Raw genomic sequence first — 20,864 nt, 5'->3', positions numbered from 1 at the left:
TTTCGATTTTCAGTTAAAAAACTCCCCTAACAGGAAATGTTTGCTAGTGAAATATATTACAGCAATACAAACAACACCTGTAACTGAATTGCAACACTTCCGGTTATAAACGTAATATCCGGTAACTCGAGAATAGCATTATTTGTGTATGCAGCAATCACTTCACTAAAAGTGTTACAACTCGCTAATTATCGATACCTGAATTCATTTCTTTTTTTTTTTTTTTTCTTAAACGTAAACCATTACGCATAATATCCCAACACTATTCGTTCACTCAAACGATTTTCAAAACTCAACGTATCAGTAATCAGTCAATTACGTCATGGTAGTACAACGCCACCTGTTTTCTTTACTCAGCACGTGCTAGTCCGGTCATGAATTACTCGGAATTCTACGTGGAGTTTTGAGGATGAAGTTGGCTAGTGTTTGACTGGTAAGGTAGTTTTTTAAAGCTGATTATCTACTAATTTTAACTTACTTAAAATGTTCTTTATATATCGATAAGCAGGTATTCGTGTGACTGAAAATTAAACTTTTTCGTAGTATGCAGTTACGTGACATTGTTACTGTTTCATGAACCTGTTACAATACAATCGCTTTCTAAGCTTTAGTTCTGTTACTATTTTGGTAGGAGGAAAGTTTATATTTTTTTGACGTCATGCTTTTAGCCGTTCACCATCTGAGAGGGGGGAAGGGATGAAAAATCTTGTTCTTCACGCAATTGAGCATTTAAATTAGACAGCATTGGAAAGATAAAACGAACAGTTCTATTATCGATTTCGTCAGTTTGCTAAAATAAGCGGAACTGATAGTTTAATGTGTAATATATATTCGAATATTTATTGAAGTACATATTGAATTTAGTAACTTCGTGTCAATGTAAATACAATGTATAAAATCCCTCACTCAAATTTATTTTTGCATTTTTGATTATATTAGTTTAAAGTGAATCTTTCTGATTATTTTCGTTCTCAAAAACCATCCGGTGTTCTTCACGACTTGGCCTAATTGTACACATAAATTATTAATATAGTTTTCCTAAAATGCTGTTTTTTTTTTTTTTTTTTTTCTGAAAAGACCTCTCCATCAAGTAATCAATACGATTTCTTTACGACACTGAAAGAACAGCGACTTCGGTCATTGGTCTGCTTAGACATGGAGTCTGTGTCACTGTGGCGCCGAATTCGTGTTACAGTGATCATGATGCTTATGCAGTTGTTTCTTACTAGTATCTTAGAAGAGAACCAGGGACGCACGTAAAATGTGGAGCCAAGGGGGAAAATGGAGTCATTCTTTAAACAGTATTGACCTGCAAAGTAACGAAAGTGACAAGTCGTTTCCAAATTTTAGAGTAATAACTCCCCACGCCAGATCTTCCCGCCTTCCTCCTTGAAGTGAACTTCTCTTTGGGGAAACTTAGGCAGACGTCTAGGGGACCAAAATTGTGAATTCACTTTAAAATGTTACATGCATGTTTGTAGTCAACTTTATGAACACTTGCTTATTTATAGAGTTATGTTTTAACATGTTTGTGATGAGTATGTCCATAGTTTACTGATCTTTAAGTGTGTCTCGAAGCTCTTTCTCTCTGTGATATACTGGGGAGGGGTGGGGGGTCATAAAGTTTCCACACTCGGAAGTTTCTGTCAACCTAATTGCATTCATATTAATCAACTTGTAGAATTGGCTTACAGGGCGAAAATGGTTTCAAAAGTAATCGCTACGCCGAAAAAGGGAGATCGTTCCTTAATTTCAGGGCAGTGGGTGATCAGTATGGTGCTTTTGGCCACGGTATGAACGAAGCGAAGAATAGTTTTCGAATTGGAAGCCAGAAGACCAGGCATGAATTCACCGAATTTCTTATGATGTCACTTTTAAGCAAGGCAGCCCACAATATTCGGTACCTATGATCTCAAACATAGTATTAGTGATAAGTTTTCTCTTAAAAAGATTACTGAAGATATGCAGAGAAGCGCCAGCTTGCATAAACAGTTATCTGAGCCTTCCACGCTGTTTCATTACCGGAATGACCTTGTCTAAAAGGGTGCAGTAGCAGAGATCGATAAAAGCATTTCTAACTGGTCTTGTTGCACGAACTTTCTGAAAAAGATAAATAGAAATAAGTGGAAGCAAATAATAAGCTCAGCTGTCAATCCACGCAGTGCAATTGCTTTAGGGGAATGCAAGTGGCCTTTATGGGATCGCATACGGATTGATTGATTATCAAAATCATACCGCTGCGGCCATTCAGGCTCTAGTAAAGTGGAAACAAGTCTCGTCACATCATAAAATATTCCTTTGCTTCCATGTTAGAAAGTTCGGTACAGTCGTGATCAACTTAATCCTTCACCTCAAGAACTTGGTTACCATCAGCAATAACGTTGCCCAAATGCTGAGAGCGAACCTTTAATTGCTGTAAATCTACGTAGCTTTATGCAAAATGCATGGTTTCGCTATCCATTTCTTTGTTTTCTCCATTTCTCTACGGTAAGTTTTGGAATCCCCTCCCCAAAAAAAAAGCCTCTTTGCATTCTGTGAAGCGTGCAGATTTTAAACTGATTGTAACCAGCTCCTTTGTTTCGTCAATAAATGATACTGAATATGGGAACTTTAATTTTAAACTCGCTGTTTGTATCTAATTGTACTCATTTCAGCTTATTTGTACTATAAGTATATATAGTACAAATAAGTCAATTTCTGAACCTTTTGAAGTAGCTGCCAAAAGCACAGTGCATGCTCAAACGTCTTTTCCATACACGCAAGCATGTAAATGATTAAGGATTTAATTACATGAATGTAAGGTTGCATTCTTGAATGAAATTTTCCTGTGCCTTTAAGAAGGAACAAACCTAACCCATAGATACCAGTATACGTAGACCTCATGATCTGGATCTCTCCTCCAGTTAACCCAACAAGTTGCTGTAAGACTTCGGCAATGTCCCTTTACTGAAACTTTTGTGAAATGAATTTTCCTTCTAGGCGTCTAATACTCTTTTAGACTTTCTAATATTATTTTCCATAACACACTTAACCCATTTAAGGTAATCTAACTCCATCCAACCAAAATGGTAAGTTATTTGATAATTACTTATAGTAATATGATAAATCCCTCTATAATGTTGATCTCTGTTGCTGCGAGCAGGTAATAAGTTCATTCATTTTTAGCCCAACACCCCATAACTATCTAGTTTGTTCAATGACTAAGCTGACTCTGACTACAGATCTCTCGATAACTCTGGCCAGACAAAAGATACTATAATGTCGAGGGCGATATGGGATACCAGCTGCAGACTACGGATGTATGTCTTCGGAATTTATCGATTGCTTGTTTCTTAACTTGTTAGCGGGCGACGCAGCGAATGCCGTTGTCATGGTAACCGAAGACGAGAAAATCAAGACGATAAACCAATGCTGAAAAGTCCTTCCTCCCTCCCCCTGCATATATTTTTAGAGGCTCTACAAAAAAAAGTTCGCCTATGGGGAGGAAATCCATGGACTAATAGTAATTGCGTTGTTCCGGCCCTCCCCACGACCTTGTGACCTGGAGCTACTGCACCTATAGGAAAATCCGTCCCAATTCTTTTACTAGATTGTATCTCCATGGTTTACCCTATCTTATCTGTTTCAATTACTGTTGCGATAATTTGTGGATTTTGATCCTTTTCATTGTGTTTGAAGATGGTAAAGTAGAATATAGTTACCGTCCCCAAGACAAAATATAAGAAAATCTTTAAATACAACGGAATATTTAGAAAAATCTGATATCATTGCAACGAATGCAACTGCATTTGGTATATGTACTTCGAGGTAGAGAAGGCGATCTATTTGACATTGAGTATTTTACCTTGACGCTGCAAGATTTCTGTCCTGGTTATTCTCTAGTGCACGACCGCGGTTTAGTTTTATAGAAAAAGCATTAACTGAAGTGATAATAAAAAAAAAAAAAAAAAACTAAAAAAATCCTTGTGCTTGGCTCATTTCACAAACGTTTCAGTAACTTTAAGTGAAAGCGATTTTTTTTTTTTTTGTTTCTTATTGCGCATGTGTTAATTGCAGGCTTCAGTATACAAAGCTTCCTCTTTATCTTTGTAGGCCCATTTTAAAACAAAGTGCAGCTAAAATGAAATGAAGTGTTGCTTACCAGCGCCTTACTACTGCGCATGTTAACAAAATTCGTATCGTGCTGTACCTCAGTGGTTGCTAACCTGTGTGCTTTGACACATTGGGGGGGCCGGGACCCTTTACAAGTATATTGGGAGATTAGGAAAAGTTCCATTGAGTCCGATGGCAATCACTATTTCGGTGTGCCGTTAATATTCGTCTTAACTAAGATGCTATCGCATTTAATATATACATATTCGTCTTAACTTAAAGTATGACTTGAGTGACAAAAGATTAAGAACTACTGCTGTAGCTTGTTTTTTTCCTGTACAGATTAGTTTTTTGTTTCGTTGTAATCGGTTAAGTTTTGATTGAACTGTGCCCCTTCAAGTAATCAGGGTTTTAACCCTTTGGCGAAAAATATGTGATTGTAATTTAGAGAAAAGAATTGTTATTTTTTTAGTGAAATTCGGAAAAAATGGTGCAGAAACGTTGGAGGTGTTAAGGAAACCATGAGTCATCCACGTGTGTACGAATGGCATAGGCAGTTAAGAGAAGGGTGGAAGGATGTCCACAACCACAACAAGACTGCCAATTTCAAAGAATCTTGAAAAAATTCAAGAGATTTTATGCCAAGACCATCGGATGAGTATTAGACTAATTGTAGAACAGTTACACTTTGACAAAGAAACAGTAAGAACAATTTTGACAGATGGTTTTTCATCGTGAAAATGCGCCATGTCATTCTCCTGCCGCAGTGAGAGAGTTTTTAGCGAACAACAAGATCACAACATTGGAGAATCCGCCTTGTCGGCTAGATCTGGTGCCATGCGACCCTCTTCTGTTCCTGAAAATTAAAATCCATCCGCCTCAAAGGAAGACGACTGAACACAAGACAGCAATTAAAGGTGGTATGTTCCGAAGATTTGATCTGCTGTTTAAGATCCTGTAAATCGCGATTGGAGTGCCGTATAGGAGCGACTGGAGAGTATTTTGAAGGGAATAAACATTAAAAAATTTTATTTAAAATAAATCATTTAAAAAATCTCTAGTTTCTTTTTAGTCACACCTTGTAATTAACCAGATTGGTCACGCCACACTTCAACGTCAATAAACAGACGTTGGCCAAGCCATTGTTGTCTAGACCAAACTGTGGATCTCTGTCCAATTGAGCATCTGTGGGATGAACTGGAAAGACATGTTCGCCAACACTATCCTCTGCCGACGTCACTTTGGGAACTGAAGATACTTTTGTTACAAGAGCGGTTCAGTATACCCCTCATGCCACTTTTCAGTATGCCCCAGTGTTTAGCACAGTTCTTAGGATTGTCGTCCTCCTTATATCGGATGGAAAGGACCTGAGTTCGAGTCGCGTCAATGACGTGAGGCATTTTTATGGACCTTTTTCACAACGTAGCTCAGTTAGTCGGTCTCAGGCGAGGGTTTTTCTCCCGGAAATTGGTTTTTCATCCAGCAAACAGAAAATTGATCTCAGAACACATGCAGTTTGCAGACATACACGGAGCAATATGGCCTTAGTCGCTGATGCCCCTATAACCTCTGATGCCTCTGTGGTGCGTTGTGATGGACCACTGATTCCAGCCACTGGCGGTCCAATAACCTATTAGCAATAAATATTCACGAAAGAGAATTATAAATAAATATCAGTTTATCGGTCATCAGCTCAACATAAAAAAAAAGATTATATTTGCAAAAAAACCCCAGCATTTAAATGAATTAATAAATATAGTAAAGTTTCCTTAAATACCCTCACGATGTGTTTTTTAACTTCCGGTGATTGTAACAGGTTTTCATTTTCTTTCTTTTTTTATAAGCAAGGCCTTAGCCTACAAATTGAACTGTAAAATGTTGGCAGAATGCCAAGATTGTAGAAAGTGTTTGTCGAGTAGGCGTACTTGTGGTTTTTGTTTTCCCTCTTTCAAAATGACTGTATTTCTAATTTTAGCTTTCCTTAAAACATGCCTTAACATTCGGTTACGTTATCCATTATGAAAATGAATTCGCAAATATGATAATACACGCTGTTTATGATGTTGTCCTAAAAACCTAAATATCTGTAAATGGCTCTTAAAATTGCATTTTACTTGACAGCTGTGCCATCTGGTGTTGTAATCCTGGTGGAGGACGTCACGCTATATGAATTTCTGTTTTTTTTTTTTTTTTTGTTATCACAGGTGGGCTTAAATAATCCGTGAAGTCGAAAGAATTATAATAGGAATCTAACTTTCTAGTTATGCATTGGATATTTTAGCATTTGACATTCTTAACCTGAAAAATAATTCGTTCATTGAGTTATTAAAAAATGCGCCATTATGCATATTCTGCAGTTAATATTATTTAGAGTGGGCTAACCTAATTTTGACCATTTTGGTTAATGACGCACATTTTAACCCCCTAGTGGGTAGCGTAGTTGGTAGAATCGCTGTCGTTTCCACATCAAGACCCGAGTTCGAGTCCCGTTGACAATGAGAGCAATTTTTATGGACTTTTATTGAACAACGAACTGAGTTATTCACTCACAGGCAAATGTAGGACTTTGTACTCCCAGAAGCTTGGGTCCAGCAAACGGGCAAATCGACCATCTAAGTCACAACCACAAAATACAGATGCTGGAAGGTATTTGGGGTTTTCCAATAAAGAAACCGAAATAAGGATAGATTTGCTTTCATTTTGCACGCACCCAATAAGTTACTAATATAGTTTGTATTTTTGGGAGTAGAAATATTTTCTTAAAGTGCAGATAATGTAAGATTAAAAACAAATGATTTTGCAGGACTCAACAAATCAACAGTTCAACTAAATACGGACCATGGGAACGAGCCAGACAGAAAACAACGAATCTTTTCCTATTAAGAAAGGGGTCTCCGTTGTTGACAATGGTGCTATCAATTCCACCCTAACACCCTGCGAGACGAAGAAAGACCTGCAAGAGGAGAAAGACCAAGGTCCGATGTCAATATGGCGAAAAATCTGTCTGGCTCTGTCCATTAAACTGTTGGCGTTGTACGTGGTGGTTTTCGCTTGGCTGCTACCATGCAGGGTGTTTCTGCCGGGAATAGATAAGGGCAATTTGACCACTTTCCTCAATGGCATCGGTAAGTATAATGAAAAATGTAAAATAGTATTTTAGCAACTTCCATCGAATTTGGATTAACTTTGGAACTTGTTTGTATGCAGATATTTCCACCAATCTGGAGGTCGTCAATATTCCTGGGCAGAACAGTTCGGTGGTTGTTTTCGGCTTCGTGTCCTTTCCGAATCGAACGCAGACATCGGGAGCTGGGATTATAGCCGTGAACTCAACTACGGGCTCGTCGCTGTGGCAACTGCCGCTCAATTCGACCCCAATTTATAGTCACTGCGGAGTTTTTGGGACTAACAAAACCCTCGTCGCCTGTCTTGTGGTCGAAAGAGATGGTCAGGTCACTTCAGTAAACGTAGAAAACGGTAAGTTTGGAGACTTTCAGACGAATTGTATTTCGGTGGTTTTTTATTCATTATTCTTGTATTGTTTTGGTTTCTTTTAGGTCAACCCATTTGGAGCCGCCTTCTAAACGAGCAAGGGCCCATTAAAGACGTCAGTTTCTCGACAACCATCCCAAACTGTGAGCACAGCCAGGCAGTGGCCCTGGCCTTTCTTACCACTACAGAGAGTGTTAACAATGAAGAGTCACCTGTAAATACGGTTTTCATAGCAATTTTATTTCGGATTCTGGTTTACTTGGAAATCCTGTAGAACTCAGTAAGTGTGAAAACCTCCCACCTAGACTCTTCACCTGGAAGAACAGAGATAACTCAACAGAGCTGACTTATGCTTGCATCTATCAATCTACAAATAGTAAGTTCGTCTATGGACATATTCATTATCTTTCTATACATTAAAATAATTTCCCTGCTAGTGATATTTATTCAGTCAATGAGAGAAGAGGAATGCGGATTACGTGGTAATTCGTAACAGAAGCTTGTTTTACTGTGGTAGAACAAGCTTCTCTTTAAGCGTGGTCATGCTAGATTAACCTCGTGCACGCGCTTTGTTTATCTAGCATGACCACGCGGTACCATCGTTGATTTCCATATTTAACGTATTTATGTATTCATAGCTGAGGAAAAGACAGTGTCGAAAGTGGGTGATGGGGGGGGCGAATCCTCCTAGTTATTAAAAATGCACGCTTAAATTATAATTTATTTATTTTGAATTATTATGATGCTGTTAGACTGAACCGGCTGAAATCTTTATTTTCTTAGATATTTGGAGTATTTCTTCTTTTGGTTTGTGTAACGCCCTGTCTGTGGGTGATGGCATAACGTTTCGGAAAATCTACAGGTGAGTAAGTTTTCTAACTACGTTTATTTAAATGAATGTTTTGAGAACAGATTAGAAGAAATCTTTATTGTACAGTAAAGATCCCGATGATATATAGTAATTTGCATAATCCAAACTTTTTATATTAAAAAGAGTTGCAAACGCCTGAATAACATTTTGTAATGTGTCCATCTGTTGTATTCAGATTAATTTATTTTCTTAGGGGTAGTCACAATTTAGATCACTGAATTGTGACCATCCCCATCCAGAATGGGACTGTCCTATAGCTTGCAGTATAAAGAGTCGAACAGCTTTGTACGCTAGAGGAGTGGTAATTTGCATCTGGTCGTGCAAGCCAAACTGATCAAGTAACAGTTATGGGACGTAGTAAAGATCAGTTTCAAAAGGTCATGATTGTGGAAGCTCGTGCATCGGGTGCTTCCATATCGGAAACAGCACGTCTTGTTGGTTGCTCACGGTCCACTGTGGTTAAGGTGTACAAAGAATGTACACAGAAACCTCCCGCCGACAGAACTGTAAAGGATTACGCAAGGTGGACTGTCGTGGTGAGCAACAGTTGACATCGCAATACATCATGGGGAATGCAAGAACAATATCTCAAATGACGATGCGCCGCACACTCCGGCGTATCGGGTTCCATAGCAGATGACTGAAGACACTTCTCATCGTCGATGGAAAATTTTGTGGTGTCAACACGTTGGTTGGACGATGGGAGGCTGGAAACGAGTGTGGTGGTCGGATAAGTCCAAATACCTAGTGAAACACGCTTCGTGTGTGGCTCAAGCAATACGAGTCTTTGGCCCCATCGTGCATGGTGCCTAGTATCCAGACTGGTGGCGATGATTACTTAATATGCCATGTTTTTTTGGCAAGAACTAAGACCTCTGGTGCGTATGGACCAAAGTTTCACCGATGAGGTCTACCGGCAGCTCTTAAGGAGACCATGTGCACCCTGCAATGTTTCATTTTTTTTTTCTCGGACAGAAATGGGATCTTTCAAGACGATAATATGCACGAGTTGTTCAAGGAACAGTGAAGTATTACCCATCTTGATTGGCCTCCAAATTCGTCTGACCTCAATGAAATTGAAAACCTGTGGGATGTGTTACAACGGGAAGTGCGGCGTATACGCAACTGTCATTGTGGTGTAAGATCTGAAAATCTTACAAAAATAAAATATTTTTTTTGACTTCTGAAGTTAGTTTTCCTTTTTGGATTCTTGCCGTTGGGAGAAATGTTAATAGCGTCAGTTTCAATAAACAAGAATTATCCAGTAAGGATTGTAAAACTTAAAAGGTAGGAAGAACGAAAAACAGGAAAATTAGCTTTGCATCCGTCAAAACAGAAAACTGACGGAGAATACTATGACAAACCCAGCAGGGGGTCCGGCGCTGCAAAAACAACTTAAGTTTTATGAGGGGTCACGCACCGGAAACGCATACGGCAAAACGCACACTAGTTTCTAAAAATAGATGCTATAGTAGCTAGTGTCACAATTTGTGGTTTTTCTGAAGTGCTATAGAGACAAGCTGTGATGACACAGGAGGAGGTGTTTTGATGCATTCGGCCTACATGAAAGAGCTCAACGGATGTCAACAGGTAGGAAATAAAAAAGGAGAGGGGTATTGTGAATCACGTGCTACCAGGGCTGGCTGACCTGCCAACAAATGAAAGGATAAAAATAAATGAAGAAAGAGGTGATTGGAAGAAACCCACTGTGGGGAGGCGTGGAAAATTCAGGAGTAAGAGATTGTTTTTGGTCGGGTGAGTGGGAGAAGAAGTGCGGAGGGCAGGAAGAAGAGAGTGGGTCAGTGTCAGTGAGTTGGGCAGCAAGATGAGAGTGGGTGAGTGTCAGTGAGTTGGACAGTAAGAGGAGAGTGGGTCAGTGTCAGTGAGTTGGGCAGGAAGATGAGAGTGGGTCAGTGTCAGTGAGTTGGGCAGTAAGATGAGAGTTGGAGAAGAAAAGAAAGGAATGAGTTTTTTTAGATAGAGTAGCCGGTGGAGAAAAGTGGCTAAGTTCTAATGTGTAGTGAGTATGAGGGGTAGATAAGCTTTAAGTGAACAGTTGAGTCAGTGATCTAATAAGTAGTGAGAGAAGCAGTCGAGTAAGTGGGAAGATGAAGTTGGAGCGCCGAAGTCGGTCAGACAGTCAGTCAAAAGTAGACTGAGTTTCGAAGTGAGAGACGAACACGTGCCATAGAAAAGAGGAAAAATTTTTCAAGATCCTTAAAGCAGATGAGAAGGAGTCAACTCCATTATGAAGGAACGAGATTGCCTGATATTCTGAGAGCAAGTACGCTGGAGCTGATGAAATCCGAAGCCGGACAAAAAGAGTACAGCCATTCTGATCAGATGAAATTAATGCGTCCATAAAGAAATAAAAAGGTACCCAGGAAGGAATCCAGTATCTTATATCGAACGCCCCCAGTGATTGTGAGATGCGACCCAGATAGAAAGGATCCCCTACTCGCTTAGAGAAGGATGTACCGTGAAGTCTGCCAAGTTATGTCAGTAAGTGATTAGTTTGTTTAAGTACTCTCACCATCACATCGATTATAGACACTTGATAACCAATTTATCAGAACTTTTGATTGAACACATATGTATAAGTAGTACTATATTATAATGAATAAGTTAGTGAATGTTATGAACTGAAGGACATTACCCAGGGCAAGTCAATATATATAGATAAATTTTGGAAGGGAATAGATATAAAATTTTTGAAGTGATTGATACTTGTTAATATTTGGTTAAATAAGTGAATGACTAAGTATGAATTTTGAAAGGGGATAGACGGATGTCAGTAACCCCCGAATGTGCAAGTAGTTAATTGTAGAAATTTGATAGTATTGATTACCTAGATTAGAGAAGGTTGTAGGCTATAATCTGTTAGAAACCAGAGTAATGATTTATACTGAAATTAAGAGTATCGGAGCTTTATTAATTTGGAGTAGGAATTGTTTTGTAATGAAAGGAGAATGTTAATAGATTCTTTTGAAAGTTAATTGAACTCAGGAGTAAGGAAGTAGAAACATTTTGTTAGTTTAAAAGAGGAGATAGTTGTTTATGATTTATGTAAAGGAAATAGCCCTCCTTGAGTTTGCTCAATAGGCAAATTACTTTGCTCATTTACATTCTGTTATAAGAAGATGAAATTAAATCTATTTGGTCATGAGTTTAATAAATTTCTTTTGTTTGATGTATCTATGTAAAAGTGTCCAATAAACTGTATTTTTATTATACAACATTTGTGTGTCTCTTTGTTATTCTGAGAAAAAGCCTATCCAAAGGGAATTAAACTCATCAAGGAGATTTTCCCCTAGAACTTGGAAATTTTCTGTGAAGTAAAATAGTCAGATTGCGCAAGTGGGGAGTTATTATAAAGGGGAGTTGTTAAAAGGGGAAATAAGAATAATATATAAAATAACATTTTCAAAAATCCCCCCCCCCCACAGTGGAAAGCCTTGCAGATCCCTATGGGCGTCTGGTAGAATCAATGCCTAGGCGAATTAGCGGCTGTTATCCGTGCAAACGGTGGTCCAACACTATATAAGATAGGGGAGCACAATTCACTGGTCACTGAGTGTATATTTTAATAGTTCAGTTGTTGTTGTTGTTTGTTATTTGGTTTTTAGGAGCATTAGCAACAAAGGCCATATTGCTCCGGGATATGCGGTGGTCATTCCCTGACCTTTCCACATCCTCCGTATTTGGTGGTGACGGGCTCGAATCCCGGTCTAATCAAGAAGCGTGTGCTACGCACTGCTGCTCCTTCCCACCTGGCTACGGAGGCGGCTAATAGTTCAGTTCTGTAACCTTTTGTTAGTATGTGTAGTTGATCGTGAATTATCGAAGATCGTATAACTAAGAAATAAAAGAAAGATAAATCTTCCAATATTTATAATTTGCTAGTGTGGAGAACTGTCCAGATTGCTATAATTCTCTTAGTGTCTGATTCTAAATATGTATTTCGCCCTTCGTATAGTGCAAACATGGCACATTGTGCCTTTTACCTATTCCTACATTAAAACAGATTAATACACAGTTTTAAACTGTATTTTGAAACTTACTGAATGGCCTTTGTAAAATTTTTTTTTTTTTCAATGGATTTCCAATTATCTGATCTCTGTTTCGGTTTGTTGCTTCATTTGAATAAATCTGCACAGGGCGTTTTTTCTTCAACAAACAGACTTTACTACTCATTTGGATATTTCTTCATCGAATTGCGAAATTTCAAGGGAAGATCAGATGAAATTCTTGGACACTGTACGTGATGGCAAGCTCAGTTTCAGGAACAGTGTGAAAATAGTGTTGAAATCTTATACTGGTGGCTCTGTAGCGTATAAAATTTGATGTACAAAGTTTCTTCTTCAGTAACTATTTTAAATCGTTTTTCGTTTCCATTTTTTGTTGTTTCACTTAAAAAAAAAAAAAAAAGTGCACTTTATTGTTGATTCTTAAGGTAGTTAAAGAGGAAAGCAAACAATTTAAATTTCTTCATATACATAATTATTTTACTTTGAACATATCTTACACAAATTGGACTTAACGTCAATTTAATAAGTTTAAATTGAACTGAGATCAAAGTGACCTTGATAGAATTTAACTAGGAGAAAGGATTGTTGATAAAATTCAAGAAGAATCTGAGGCGAGAAGGGATTGTTGATAAAATTCAAGAAGAATCTGAGGCGAGAAGGGATTGTTGATAAAATTCAAGAAGAATCTGAGGCGAGAAGGGATTGTTGATAAAATTCAAGGAGAATCTGAGGCGAGAAGGGATTTTTGATAAAATTCAAGGAGAATCTGAGGCGAGAAGGGATTTTTGATAAAATTCAAGGAGAATCTGAGGCGAGAAGGGATTTTTGATAAAATTCAAGGAGAATCTGAGGCGAGAAGGGATTTTTGATAAAATTCAAGGAGAATCTGAGGCGAGAAGGGATTTTTGATAAAATTCAAGGAGAATCTGAGGCGAGAAGGGATTTTTGATAAAATTCAAGGAGAATCTGAGGCGAGAAGGGATTGTTGATAAAATTCAAGGAGAATCTGAGGCGAGAAGGGATTGTTGATAAAATTCAAGGAGAATCTGAGGGGGAGAAAGGTTCGTTGATCCAACAATCCTATTTAAGGAGAACTGCATGGGATAATGGATTGTTGGACACATTTATGGAGAATGTGAGGGTGGAAAAAGGATTATTGATCAAATTCAAGGAGAATCTGAGGCGAGAAGGTGATTATTGATCAAATTCAAGGAGAATCTGAGGCGAGAAGGTGATTATTGATCAAATTCAAGGAGAATCTGAGGCGAGAAGGTGATTGTTGATCAAATTCAAGGAGAATCTGAGGCGAGAAGGTGATTGTTGATCAAATTCAAGGAGAATCTGAGGCGAGAAGGTGATTGTTGATCAAATTCAAGGAGAATCTGAGGCGAGAAGGTGATTGTTGATCAAACTCAAGGAGAATCTGAGGCGAGAAGGTGATTATTGATCAAATTCAAGGAGAATCTGAGGCGAGAAGGTGACTATTGATCAAATTCAAGGAGAATCTGAGGCGAGAAGGGATTGTTGATAAAATTCAAGGAGAATCTGAGGCGAGAAGGGATTGTTGATAAAATTCAAGGAGAATCTGAGGGGGAGAAAGGTTCGTTGATCCAACAATCCTATTTAAGGAGAACTGCATGGGATAATGGATTGTTGGACACATTTATGGAGAATGTGAGGGTGGAAAAAGGATTATTGATCAAATTCAAGGAGAATCTGAGGCGAGAAGGTGATTATTGATCAAATTCAAGGAGAATCTGAGGCGAGAAGGTGATTGTTGATCAAATTCAAGGAGAATCTGAGGCGAGAAGGTGATTGTTGATCAAATTCAAGGAGAATCTGAGGCGAGAAGGTGATTGTTGATCAAATTCAAGGAGAATCTGAGGCGAGAAGGTGATTGTTGATCAAACTCAAGGAGAATCTGAGGCGAGAAGGTGATTATTGATCAAATTCAAGGAGAATCTGAGGCGAGAAGGTGACTATTGATCAAATTCAAGGAGAATCTGAGGCGAGAAGGGATTGTTGATAAAATTCAAGGAGAATCTGAGGCGAGAAGGGATTGTTGATAAAATTCAAGGAGAATCTGAGGGGGAGAAAGGTTCGTTGATCCAACAATCCTATTTAAGGAGAACTGCATGGGATAATGGATTGTTGGACACATTTATGGAGAATGTGAGGGTGGAAAAAGGATTATTGATCAAATTCAAGGAGAATCTGAGGCGAGAAGGTGATTATTGATCAAATTCAAGGAGAATCTGAGGCGAGAAGGTGATTATTGATCAAATTCAAGGAGAATCTGAGGCGAGAAGGTGATTGTTGATCAAATTCAAGGAGAATCTGAGGCGAGAAAGTGATTGTTGATCAAATTCAAGGAGAATCTGAGGCGAGAAGGTGATTGTTGATCAAATTCAAGGAGAATCTGAGGCGAGAAGGTGATTGTTGATCAAACTCAAGGAGAATCTGAGGCGAGAAGGTGATTATTGATCAAATTCAAGGAGAATCTGAGGCGAGAAGGTGACTATTGATCAAATTCAAGGAGAATCTGAGGCGAGAAGGTGACTATTGATCAAATTCAAGGAGAATCTGAGGCGAGAAGGTGACTATTGATCAAATTCAAGGAGAATCTGAGGCGAGAAGGTGACTATTGATCAAATTCAAGGAGAATCTGAGGCGAGAAGGTGATTGTTGATCAAATTCAAGGAGAATCTGAGGCGAGAAGGTGATTGTTGATCAAATTCAAGGAGAATCTGAGGCGAGAAGGTGATTGTTGATCAAATTCAAGGAGAATCTGAGGCGAGAAGGTGATTGTTGATCAAATTCAAGGAGAATCTGAGGCGAAAAGGGATTGTTGATCAAATTCAAGGAGAATCTGAGGGGGAGAAAGGTTTGTTGATCCAACAATCCTATTTAAGGAGAACTGCATGGGATAATGGATTGTTGGACAAACTTATGGAGAATGTGAGGGTGGAAAAAGGATTATTGATCAAATTTAAGGAGAATCTGAACGGGAGAATGGATCGTTGGGCAAACTTATGGAGAATATGAGGAGGAGAAAGGATTGTTGAACAAATGTGAGGAGGAGAAAAGATTAAAAACTTGAAGCTTTTCTCTTCTGTATTTGTTTTGAAATTGTATGACCTCGATCCGATGTAGTTTTATTAAATTTATAAAAAGTTTCATGCAATCTCCATGTTCCATGATCTATCCTAGTAGTTAGCTGTAAATATCTTTTGTATCCTTATTTTTACTTTTCTTTAAAAAAATTATAAACAACATAAAAAATCACTTCCTTTTTATTTCAAAGGATAAATATACCAATGGATATTGCAACGAATGGTGACGTTACTGACCTTACGATGCTGCCTAGCTCTTACGACCAGCGTTCTGACGATCTGCTAATATCATTGGGGAGAAAAAACGTTACTATCTTGACCCCAGACGAATATTCGAGACAATGGAATGTAAAACTTGATTGGCCATACACTTTGAGGTAGTTGAATCTTACTTTTTTCACAATAAACGTTCCGATAGTTTGTTTGTTCACATGACAAATGAAGATGTAGTAGATAAACTCTTCAACTTTTCTAATTTTTAAAAATACATTATTTTTTGCAGCACTGTAGATTATGGACGATTTCTTTCTAATGCGGAACCTCAAATATTATTGGTCGCAGACAATGCCCTGGATTCCCAAGTAATTATAATTTATTTTTTTTGGAGGCTGTTAAATCTCGAACAATTACGTTAATTAAGTAAATCATACTCTGATAGTATAGCCACTTAATTATAAAATATTGCTCCTGATTATCATTAAAATCCATTTAGGAGATAGTCTAGTATGTGTACAATAATTGTCATTCTGGGTCTTCGATTAATTTTTCGAAATTGTCTTCCATCTTGTTTTTTTTTTTTTTTTTTTTTTTTAGATAACGTTATTGAACTACACCACAGGGAAAGAAATATTCACTTTAACCTTGAACAACACTGTGATCTCGTCAGCAGCAGTAGCCCCCAATGCTTTTGGAACCAGAGATGGTCTTGTTTTGCAGATGGTAAGTATTGATGAATTTAACTTAATTTTTCATCTTTTTACCAAATGCCACTTCTGGATGAAAAGGAATAAAATGAAAATCTCTCGTCGGTTTGCAGATAACTCCAGCAGGACAGTAATGTTAAAAGTTGAGAGCTCAACTCGAGAGAGAGAATTTAGAGGTTCATACAGTTTGAATTTGAGATTATACTCAGTTCATAAACAGTAAACTCAAAGACGTCGGTATTTCTGTGAGCATTGTAGATGATGGAACATTATTGGACAAGATGGTATTCACCTATCTGTTAAATATCTTTTAAAATGACTGGTTCTTGTTAACAATGTAACTGCGCAACCTTTCGTATTTCATGATATTGTATTTTTAGTTTCAGAATGGTTCCACCGAAGGTGACTCATGTGAAATTGAATCCTCCGATGTTTTTGGACAAAGGTTACAAAGCCGACGCTCTTACCAGCTAGCACCCATGTCTAAGGACTGGTCATCATGCCTAGAGAGAATTGTATTAGTGGATTTTAACTCCCGTCCACCGTTCCAAGAAGTTTTTCAGCAAAGTGTACCCCAAATAGGTAAGTGTATTCGTTATTGAGTATCAGAACTGTTTAATAAAGCTTTAATCTCTTTAGATATAATAAATATATAGTTGAAATAGTGATTTACCACTTCTATTACTCCAGTCTCTTTAATTCCTTTATTTCAGAGGCCGCAGCAATTGAAGACTCCAATGGAGATGGATTTCCTGAACTCTTGTTGGCCAGCAGGTCTATCCAAGGCGGTTCAGGCCCCAATGCTACAGCAAAATATGGAACGATGCTAAGGGTTCTTCCACTGCCCACTGGTGGTCGGTCTTGTAACTGTTAAACGTTTTGTTGGCTTCTATTTCAGACAGGACTGTAACGATCGAATTGACAAATCATCTGTTTTAAATACCAAATATTTTTTGATCCGAATTTCCAAGATAAGAACATTGTACACAAAGAAAGGGACCTTGCCTGAGTATAAACCTTTAAATGATCTCACGATGCTGTTGTAATTAATCTCATCTGTTGGTTTTAGTTAGTTGAGATTTTCGAATAAACTTGTTTTTATTTATTTTAATTTTATTTCATCACTAAGAATACACTCTTGGCTTACAAAATCGGTTGTTGCCATGACAACACATGCTGTAGACGGAAAGTAACAACTGTGCCTTCTACTTTCACGAACACGTAATCAAATATTAAAATACTTTGATTACGTAAATAATATAGTATGAGTCTATACAGCGATTTATTAAAACAGCTTTCAAACAAATCATTGAAATGTTTCGTACAGTATCCTGTGCCATGTACTGGTGCTGACATGTCCTACTCGTCTCACTGAGGACCTGTGTGCTGCGATAATGTCGACCTGTATTCCGAGTGGACGATTCTCTGCAGAGCTCTCCTATCACGTTTCGTTCGCTCTGCAGTTTTTTGGTCGTTTTGGGACTGCTCACCACCAATCGTCGATCTAGGGATCTTCAGCTTATGCTACACCCTGTTATCATTTCGTGCTGGAAGTCTTAACTCCGTCAGTCGTGGCATTTGCATTCACAGTCGTGCTACTGACTCCTCGAAGGCCCAGAAGTATATTAATACAAATACCAATATAAAGAAAGGCAAAATAGAGAATTATGAAAATTTAGTACTCATTCGCAGTTTTGTGGACGTTCAGGTTTTTCATCCGACTAAATATTCCAACCAACCCACCTTGCCTACACTGAGAGCAGCACCGTTATAGACTTCGGAGCTCTCGAGAGCCCAACGGGTGACTCATTCGAACACTAGAAATATTTGAGATTCTTTGGGCAGAGATGAACAATAGTTGCAATCAAACTTATAATTAAGGGACAAACTCCGCCATGATAGTAGATTTACAAGTTGTAAGTGGGTTGGGATGTTCTGTGCTCAAATCCTATGGATGATTGGAGAAATTCTTGTATCCTAAGTTTCGACTGTAGTTAACCGATCTAATGCATAGGCAGTAGTTTTCCTCCTCCTCCTCCTCCTCGATTTATTTCAAGATTTACTGCTCCATAACAAGCAAATAGGCCAGTTAACAAACTTGTACAGTGATGTAGCAAACAATGATGTAGCATACATAGAAATTACACATTGAAATAGTTTTGTATTAGGGACAACTCCAACGGTGGCTTCTTGCACAACTTCTACTCCCAGTGCCAAATACCACTGTTTCTACACTCAATGATTACTTAATTGGGACCTTCAATTCGTAATGGACTATGAAGCATTGCTCACAGTATAAAAAAAGTCGAACAGCTTCTGCTAGAGAAGTGGTGATTTGCATCTGGTTGCGCAAGTCAAAGTGATAAAATAGTAGTTATGGGACGCAGTAAAGATATCACGGAGTTTCAAAAGGGTATGATTGTAGGAGCTCGTGCATTGGGTGCTTCCATATCGGAAATGTCACGACTTGTCGGTTGCTCATGGCCTACTGTGGTTAAATTGAGCAAAGAGTTTTATCGAACGGGTCAGACCACCTCCCAAATACAGAAATGTGGATTACGCAAGTCGGATGTTCGTTGGGAGGGAAGGGTGCAGCGCGTTATACGGGTTCAACCGCAGATCACTATTGAGACAGTTGACATTGCTATACAATATGGGGAATGCCAGAATAATTTCCCAAATCAAGACTGTGCAGTGTCGTCGGGCCGGCACTGTGCACAAGTGGTTCGGGGAATCCAGTGAATACATCTGGATTGGCCTCCAAATGCGCCTGACCTCAATCCAATTTTGAAGAGTTGTGGCATATTTTGGAACCGTCATCTGTTCCGACACTGGAAAACCTTGCAGGTAGCATGACTGCAGATCCATACAAATGGCTTCAGGCATCTATTGGAATCAATGCTTCGAATAGCGGCTATTATCTGTGCAAAGGGGGCCCCATCGCGGTATTAGGTAGGTGGCCACAATTCACTGATCATTGAGTGTATATAATGTTCAAGCTGTCAGTTTTTTTGGGATCAGCATGGTGTAATACTAACAGATTACCTTCTAATGGGTCGTACTGTGAGAAGTAGTTTTCCAACCTCCTCATAAATTACGTGCTGCTATAAAGGAAAAGGTGTGCACCTGCTCCACGATAATGTCCTTCCTCATCTCTCGCATGCTGCAGTTGAGGTGTGCCCACGAATGTGGGTTTCAAATCCGCGTCCTACTTATGCTCCCAACCTGGCGCCTTCAGATTTCTTCCTCTTTCCTGCCCTGAATGTTGCTGCTAATGATGGAATTATTTCTGCTCCAAAATCCTGGTTTGAAATGATAATCCTAGTCCTGCATTATCATCAAACTGGTAATTTGTTTACTATCATACGTTATATTCTAATGCTGTTCTTTGGGACAGCATCCGGTATTTGATTTGCCAACTTTTTTTCTATCTGCGAACAGACAAACGGGCCTTCAAACGCACTTAGCTTAGCGAACTAACATACCGATTCCTCATGACCTCGGTCAGATCTGATGCTAATTTTCAAACATCCATCATGCTTAAAATAGTTTTACAGGCACAAATACGCGTAACCCTAAAATTTTTAAAAATGATGTTCTTATTGAAAATAAAATAAATTGAAGCTATTTAGACATACACCGATGAGCCAAAACATTATGACCACCTACCTAATATGATGTTGGTCCTCTACGTGCAGCCAAAATAGCTCGTACCCAGCGAGGCATGGATGCTACAAGATATCTAAATGTGTTTTGTGGTATCTGGTACCAACACGTAACCAGCGGTTCCTTTAGGTGATTGATAGAATCTCTTAAAGTGAAGTATAAGAATTAGACTAATGGTAGAAATAGTACAAAGGCTTAATTTTCGGTAGGTGTCTTCCCACAGCATCCCATATGTGTTCGATGGGATTTAGATCGGTCGGCGGAACGGGCAGGCCAATCCATACGAACAATGTCCTCACTTTCCAAAAGCATATCAACAGCTGCACTGCGATGGGGTGTGGCGTTATCATCCATAAACACAAACTCGGGGACAATGGCACCTGGGAACAGACACATGGGGAAGGATTACCTCAGTACAGTACCGCCTTCCAGTATCTGGAGTTGTGTACGTCCATAGAAGATTACGCCTCCCAGACGAGAACACCTCGACCGCCATATCGATCCCTTTCAGTGATGTTTGCTTTGAGGAGTGATACCGTGTGTCAACCCCTGGCCAGATTAGCTGACGTCCAGAATCGCTGCTGAGACTGAATCTACTCTCATCAGTAAAGTGTACCTTAAGTAAAGATTTTGTGGTTGTAACCTTCAGAAATAGTGTTGGTCCTTAAGTTTTGCACAC

The 20,864-nt window shown here is 38.7% G+C and overlaps 1 protein-coding gene across 2 annotated transcripts; it reads left to right on the top strand.

Moving 5' to 3' along the window:
* Nucleotides 1–244: 244 nt before the first annotated feature.
* On the top strand, nucleotides 245–17,630 carry LOC150076817 (uncharacterized). 2 transcript variants are annotated; one of them, XM_090386186.1, is made up of 10 exons: nucleotides 253–433; nucleotides 6,896–7,217; nucleotides 7,300–7,569; nucleotides 7,650–7,960; nucleotides 8,368–8,446; nucleotides 15,788–15,973; nucleotides 16,099–16,177; nucleotides 16,410–16,535; nucleotides 16,900–17,101; nucleotides 17,233–17,630. In XM_090386186.1, exons 6-10 carry the CDS (start codon nucleotides 15,801–15,803, stop codon nucleotides 17,391–17,393), a joined length of 741 nt encoding a protein of 246 aa, XP_090242312.1. In that variant the 5' UTR covers nucleotides 253–433; nucleotides 6,896–7,217; nucleotides 7,300–7,569; nucleotides 7,650–7,960; nucleotides 8,368–8,446; nucleotides 15,788–15,800; the 3' UTR covers nucleotides 17,394–17,630. The 2 variants fall into 2 exon arrangements, 1 of the variants encoding a protein (XP_090242312.1); XR_016547690.1 differs by lacking the exons at nucleotides 15,788–15,973; nucleotides 16,099–16,177; nucleotides 16,410–16,535; nucleotides 16,900–17,101; nucleotides 17,233–17,630 and having other exon boundaries at nucleotides 245–433; nucleotides 8,368–8,447.
* Nucleotides 17,631–20,864: the final 3,234 nt, after the last annotated feature.

This window comes from Mastigoproctus giganteus, chromosome 12 (assembly GCF_048544385.1).
Source record: "Mastigoproctus giganteus isolate SK-2022 chromosome 12, ASM4854438v1, whole genome shotgun sequence".
Taxonomy (NCBI): domain Eukaryota; kingdom Metazoa; phylum Arthropoda; class Arachnida; order Uropygi; family Thelyphonidae; genus Mastigoproctus; species Mastigoproctus giganteus.
The sequence above is the reverse complement of the archived record's forward strand: the minus strand, read 5'-3'. Positions and strand labels throughout refer to the sequence as shown.